The 7,073-nt window shown below is 37.8% G+C and overlaps 1 protein-coding gene across 2 annotated transcripts; it reads left to right on the top strand.

The window, feature by feature from the left end:
* The first annotated feature begins 233 nt into the window (after positions 1-233).
* LOC145115237 (squamosa promoter-binding-like protein 18) lies at positions 234-3,540 on the top strand. Of its 2 annotated transcripts, XM_079051485.1 has the most exons (5): positions 234-496; positions 599-814; positions 1,081-1,709; positions 1,923-2,053; positions 2,686-3,540. In XM_079051485.1, exons 3-5 carry the CDS (start codon positions 1,315-1,317, stop codon positions 3,354-3,356), a joined length of 1,197 nt encoding a protein of 398 aa, XP_078907611.1. In that variant the 5' UTR covers positions 234-496; positions 599-814; positions 1,081-1,314; the 3' UTR covers positions 3,357-3,540. The 2 variants fall into 2 exon arrangements, with proteins under 2 accessions (XP_078907611.1, XP_078907610.1); XM_079051484.1 differs by having other exon boundaries at positions 234-814.
* The last annotated feature ends 3,533 nt before the right edge of the window (positions 3,541-7,073 follow it).

Consider the following 7,073-nt stretch of genomic DNA (forward strand, 5'->3'; position numbering starts at 1 on the left):
GAAATTTTAAGAATTTCAATTCTTTTCATTTTTATTAGTTAAACGTATTTTTTACTGAAATTTACATTTTAACTTTTCCTATTTTTTTAATAAAAAATTTGTGAACAAAATATTCCTAAAGGTGTTAATTCTTACACATTCTTTGTAATAATTTTCCATTAAAACGATGTTAGTTTAAAATACGATGAGAATTCAATTTTGCGATACCTGCCCAAGAAACGTGAAACACAACACAAGAAGTCCACAAGAAACAAACCCTCTCTCTTTTCTTCCTTCCTTCCCTCCTTCCCTTGTAGTTTGTACTTGAAAACTTTCTTTAACTTTTTGTTGCGACACCATGTCCCTGTCATCCTCCTTTATCAAACAACACTGAACCCACCTCAATAAAGAAAGTCCATTATACCACATACAGACATGACCCACCTCCACCTCCACCTCCACCATTGATTTGAGAAACAAAACCTACTGCTGCTGGTCTTTCTTGTTTCTCTCTTTGGTAATTCAATTCTTCTTTAGGGTTTGTGGTACCTAATTCCCACAAGTGATCCAAGTTCCAATGCTATTCATTTAACAATAAATATTCTTTTTGTTATTCCAGAATCCGAGATCAACCTCTAATGCCTTAAGGGTGTTTGATAAAATGTCTAAGAGAAGTTCTTGAGGGTCTTTGCCTACACAACAACCTTAACTTCTTGAGGGTTTTTGCCGCTAACTGCTCTCTTTAGACTTTACCCACTTCTTTTACATGGATTCTATGCCAGGTTTTGAAAGGCTGTAAAGCTCCAAACAGTCTTCTCTCTCCACATCTCTTTCTGTAAGTACTTTCTCTCTCTAAATGTTGTTGATAGTTCTTATATTGGAAAGCTACATGATTTTCTTCAAGTGTTATCAAAATATCAATCAATTTCAACTCAGACTAGTAGTTATTTTTCTACATTGGGTTTCTTGTCTTCTGTTTGTAAAGTTAATTTAAGGGGTTGGAATGCTTTTTTTGTACTTAATCCATTTAATTAATCCTAAGCTTTTTCCCTGCTCCATGGATTCCCTCATTAATTTCTTTTATTTTCTTGAAATTGACAGGTTGAAGCCACTATCCAACACTCAATATTTCATCTACAAGCTGCTGAAGGATTTGAATAATACCCCCAAACTTAAGACTTTCTGGACTCTGTTTGGGTGTTTTACGATGTGGAAGAGTGATTTCGATTGATGGATTTCATTTCAGAGACGTAAAGAGGAGATAAACAGGAAAAAGACCCAAAAAGTGTAGAGTCAAAGCATTAAAGAAAAAGTATTTGAAAGTGAAAGTGGATTATGGACTGGAATTTGAAGATACCTTCTTGGGATTTCACAGAATTCGAACAAGGAACAATTCCCAACATTGATTCGACTAGTGGGTCGAGTAGTTATGGAGGGCAGGGGATTAAAGGGAATTTCTGTGTCGATTTAAAGCTTGGCCAAGTAATCGATTCAGGAAACGAGTTGAAGTCCACATCAAAAATGGCGCTATCACCTTCTGCTTCATCCAAAAGGGCACGTCCAATAAATAACACGATTCCGGCCGCCACTTGCCTCGTTGACGGCTGCCACGCCGACCTCAGTAACTGCAAAGAGTATCATCGCCGCCATAAGGTCTGTGAAGTCCATTCCAAAACCGCTCAGGTTTCCATTAATGGTCAAAAGCAACGATTCTGCCAGCAATGTAGCCGGTATGACTCTCTACTCTCTTCTTTCCTTTTCTGTTCTAGGGTTTTTTCTTGTTGCCATAATTATTAGGTAACCTATATTTATATACCCTATGGTTACTTGATTATTATTCAGTTTCATTTTCATACTACTTCTATATACATTTGTTTTTTTTTCCTTATTTTATATATCGCATTACTTCCTTACATACTCATAGTCGTGATTGAACCAAATAGGTTTCATTCGCTGGAGGAATTTGATGAAGGAAAACGAAGCTGTAGAAAGAGGCTGGATGGACATAATCGCCGGAGAAGGAAGCCACAGCCTGACACCTCACGGGCGGCAAGTCTTTTCTCCGGTCACCAAGGTCAACCATTCAAACTTTAAATTCATTTAACTGCTGTTTTTTTTTTCTTTACTTAATGTGCTTTATGAGTTAAGCACTTAATCTACACAACTATAAGTCGTTTCTTTTTGTCTTAAGCTTTGGCAATAATGGTTTAATGGATCAAGCCATGGTTATCAAGACGTGAAGACAGCCAATCTTTTTACCTATTTACCCTTCTCTTTTTTTTTTTTTTTTTTTTTCAATCAGCTTCTCTCACGTTAAAATTGATGAATCATGTTAAAAATTGTTTGTTGGAATGTAGGGGTAAAATGCTCATCTATCTCTTTCTCTAGAACGAAACTAAATTACCATGTTACCCTTACATTCAAAACAATTTTACAATATTCATCATTTTTAGTTGATTGGAAAGTAGGTAAGTGGTTGATGTCTTAATACATTAAGCCAACTTTTTCTTTTCGGTTTAATTCATTAAGTCATTTAGTTTAGATTAATTCAAAAAGATACACCCTTATTTATGCTTAACCCATAAAGCTCATTAAGTAAAAAAATAAACGACCCCTAAACAAACCTTTACATGATTGTTATTTTTATTGGTGGTTTATATTATTACAATATGTTCCAATATTGATGCTAGATCTGGTTGGTTTTAGGTGCCACAATGTTGCAGTTCTCAAGCCCACATGTGTATCAAACCACATCACTCACGAATCACCTCTGGACCACAATGGTGAAGTCTGAAGAACAAACGTACTCGACCCGACACTCGACCATGGCCCACAAACACAACCCGTTTCCCGAATCATCTTCGGGCAGCAAAAAGTTACCCGGAAAGCAACAATTCAGCCTCTTTCATGGTTCACATCTTAAACTGAACCACCAGACTTCACCTCCAAAAGTCAGTCAACAGTCACAGACACATCCACAGCCACAGACAGTTGTTACTTTTGAAGGTAATAGCAGCAGTAGCTATGAAAAGCTGTTCTGTGATGGGTATCCACCACCGGCAGCGGCGGCTAGGGTGGTGCAACCGGTGGTGCAGTCGTCAGACTGTGCTCTCTCTCTTCTGTCATCGTCACCTTCACAGACATCTTGTACGACACTGAGCCATGTGATGCACCCGTCTAACTCGTACGGGGCTCCACCAAATCCAATGGATGCGGGTGCGGGTTATGGTGGTCTTGAGTCGATTATGGATCCTAATGGAAATGGGAATGATTGCGATGGGATGATTCAGATGGGAATTCATCATCATCATCAGCAGCAGCAGCATGCATCGCCTGATAATGGAGCTCCCCAAACACTTCCGTTCTACTGGGAATAAGTGTTTGTAGTTGAACAAGTGATGATAAATTTCAAAGTCTTTGTAGTTTGTATGAGATTTGATTTGATTCGATTTGGTTTAACAGTCACGTTTTGTAGTTGTTTGGGTTTGCGTAGAAGGTTAACAAAATTTGTTGATTGAACTTTAAGATGATGGTGATCCCTTTTAACAAAATTTTATTGAATGTCCTCTCTTATCTCTGCAGTGAAACATAATGGGCCCAAAAGGCATTGTTTCTACAAAATTTGTTGAACCTTGAAAGTTGAAGGGGATAAATCAAAATTCAAAAAGGTGTAGTGAACCGGTCCAACCAAGATAAGCTATTTTTTCCTTTTTGGTAGGAAGTAGCAAGTGGGGATGGTTAGTTGTTCTTGCACCAATGCCCTATCTCGTGTACAAGATCGAGATGGTGTCGATGAAGAATCCCAGTTACTAGCGAGATCCAGTAATTGAGAATGCAAAAGTGTCGTTATTTTTTACAAATTCGTGAAAAAATAGAAATAACAAGGAAGAGATTTTTAACATAATTTTGCTAGAGAATTCAAGAATGTAAGCATACCACATCCTACATGACTTATACAACAACATCACCACCCAGGTGCAATACAAATGAGGTTAGGGGTAGGTAGGTTGGTCGGAAGTCTCTACTGTTGAATATAGAGCGATTTCGTAGAAGCCCTGCATATAATATAAAACTGATGTGTTTTATATGCTATAAATCTATGTATGAGGCGGAAAATTACTTAACTTTTAAGTTCACATGCAACCTATTTGGATCTATGTTTTCAGTATTGATAGCAATAACCTATGAATATCAAGAACCCTAAGAAAACTCTATAATAATTGAAATTTACATAGAGTTTCTTGATTAGTATAGCAAATAATCACACCAATAACCTTTTTGAAAACCTTGGAAAACAAGTACCACAAGTTTAGTGTCTCTAATGGTTTGTATCAAAAACCCTAGAAACCCTAGAATGAAGAGGAGATAGAGGAAAGTGAAGGGTCCAGTTTATGGTTTGGGCTAGGCTATCTAATGTATAGGTCTTATTGAGTCTTTTGTTATGTAATTGTATTGTTTGGATGAGTTTACGGCCAGAGGTCTGTTTACGGCCAACCTTCCCCTATATATAGGGCGTGTCAGAGTCTGTCAGTTGTTGTTGTCAGTTCATAGAGTTTACGGCCAGTCCAAGTTGTACCTGATGTTTCTTTGATATAAACGTGTGCAAGTCTTGGTTCAATCTTCTTCTACTTCATTCTTATCTTGTTTGATTGTTAGATTGTTTGATCACTGGTTAAGATCCTTGTTACAAGGGCCTAACAATTGGTATCAGAGCGGATTCGGTGTCAAACACTCTTCAATCGTGTTCACGGTCAAAAGGAGCTTTGGTTCATCACTGTTCGAGGCCTGATTTTGTGTTTTCATAGCAAAAGGAGATCAGATCTGCAAAAATTCGTGTTTTTCATCAAATTTTGGGCATTTACGGTCAAGAGTTCACGACCGTAAACTCCTATTCACGGCCGTAAACAGGCAATCTTCATTGACCGTAAACTCCTCCTCAACCGTAAACTGATAATCTTCAGTGACCGTAAACAGTGTATCTTCAATAACCGCAAACAGACAATCTTCATTGACCGAAAACTCCCCAACCGTAAACTCAACCGTAAACTGTTTTTACGGCCGTAATCTTGTGGCCGTAAACTACGTTCTTGGTGCTTTAGTCTAATTTTTTTTGTCATTTTCAATTTAAAAATATAAAAAAAAACAAAAAAAAAAGGATTCTCAAAGCCAAACAATTCATCATGAATTGGATTCAATCATGGGAACAACCACTCGTATTCCACGCTTATTATCTGCGGAAGGGTTCCCGGAATGGAAATACCGGATCGAGAAATACATCAAGATGAAAGACTTTAAAATTTGGCGAAGTATTCTCAGAGGACCAGTCAGAATCACTACTACTCTTGCAAATGGACAAATAATTGACAAAGTGTATGCTGATTACACTGATGAGGATTTTGAAAAGGTTGAAGAACAGGAAAGGGCGTTGGCTACTTTAACTATGGCTTTATCTCCCGATATTGCTCAAGGATTCAGAGAGTATGATTCAGCCAAGGCATTGTGGGAAGCGTTAATTGAGGTCTATGAGGGTAATGAAGATATGAAACAAAGTCGCCAAGACATGTTAAGACAGAAATTCAATATGTTTAATTATGTTCTTGGAGAGACTCTAGAAGCCCAATTGCAGCGTTTTACCACACTCACCACTAAAATGAGTTCAGCTGGGATTTTAATAACTAAGTCTGAGATAAACAAAAAGCTGCTGAATTCACTTCCAAAAGCATGGGATATGAATGTGGTTGTCATCAAGAAGACGAAAGTTCTAAATCGTCTCAGTCTTGCTGAAACTATGGCAATCATCAAAGCTTGTGATCTTGATGATAAGCAAAGAGAGATTAATCATGTGAATTCCTACTCGACTGCAAATCTTGGGATTTCTTCAAATAATGCTTTTTCATCTTTCACCTCCACTCCAAGTCAAGCTTTTTCCGTTCAACAACCTCAGAATCAAACCTTTGTTGTTCCATCAGCTGCACCATTTGTTGCTCTAGCTGCTGCACCATTTGTTGCTTCATCATCTATGTCTCATCCACAAAGTCAATCTTTTGTTGTTCCACAAGCTGCTTCCTCCTCCAAAGCACCAGTTATGGTTCCTGCTCCAAATTCCAAAGAAAGCGATGAAAATTTAGTTCTTGCCACTGGACTTGTCAATTGCTACAACGCTCTTGTAGCTGGAGAGCTTCCACCTCAACTCTTATTTGCTGATCTAGATCAAATTCATCCAAAAGATGTGGAAGAAATGGATATCACTTGGCAGATAGCAATGGTAGTGTTCAGGGTAAAGTAATTTGCAAAGAAGACGGGAAAGAACAACTGGGGGATGAATGCTGACAAAAAGGTTGGATTTAACAAGGGAAAGCTTCGGTGTTACAATTGCCATGAGCCAGGTCATTTTGCTCGTGAGTGTCCAAAGCCAGACAGAAGAGTAAGCAATGATAAAACAATGGTTCCAGTGGGAAATAGTCGTGGAAGTGCTGCTATCAACAGTGAGACTGCTAATCTGGCAGTGGTTGCTCAGTCCTTTGACTGGGAGGATCAGATTCAGGCACTGAATATTTCAGGACTTGAGAGTGCTCACTTTGCTCAAATCAATGATGCTCAAGAAGAGAAAGCTGAAGTTGATCCTGAAGAAGAGATGATGGAGTTGCAGTTTGCTTTTATGGTATCTTCTACTCCAGAACCTGAGAAGAAAGAGGTAAGTCGGTCTTCATGTTCTCAATCATGCATTGATAATGTCAAAAATTTACTTGAGCATATAGATTTATTGCGTAGAGAGAACGAGGACCTAAAATACGAAGGATATCAACTTAGAAAAGGACAGAAACCTCTAAAAGCACAATTAGAAGCAAAAACAAATGACTTTAGGAAACTTCAGGAAGAGAATAGCAATAAGTGTGCCAATTATAGATTTGTAACTGAACAACTTGCTGAGTTTGACACATTGAAAAACAAATTTGAAAATGCGGATTTTAATTTCAGAAAATTTGATGTGTCAAGTGAAGTAGTTGCATCAATGATGGAAAACAGCTTGAGATTTAAAAATAATCAATCAAAGGGTTTAGGATATGATAAAGTGCATCCTCCTTTTAATCATA

This window comes from Lactuca virosa, chromosome 5 (assembly GCF_052849685.1).
Source record: "Lactuca virosa cultivar CGN04683 chromosome 5, Lactuca_virosa_CGN04683_v6, whole genome shotgun sequence".
In the NCBI taxonomy this organism is placed as follows: Eukaryota; Viridiplantae; Streptophyta; class Magnoliopsida; order Asterales; family Asteraceae; genus Lactuca; species Lactuca virosa.

Coding starts and splice junctions, on each gene's coding strand:
- LOC145115237 (XM_079051484.1), top strand. CDS start 1,315: ATGGACTGGAATTTGAAGATACCTTCTTGGGATTTCACAGAATTCGAA. Junction 1,710..1,922: donor TTCTGCCAGCAATGTAGCCG/GTATGACTCTCT, acceptor TGAACCAAATAG/GTTTCATTCGCTGGAGGAAT. Junction 2,054..2,685: donor TCTTTTCTCCGGTCACCAAG/GTCAACCATTCA, acceptor GGTTGGTTTTAG/GTGCCACAATGTTGCAGTTC.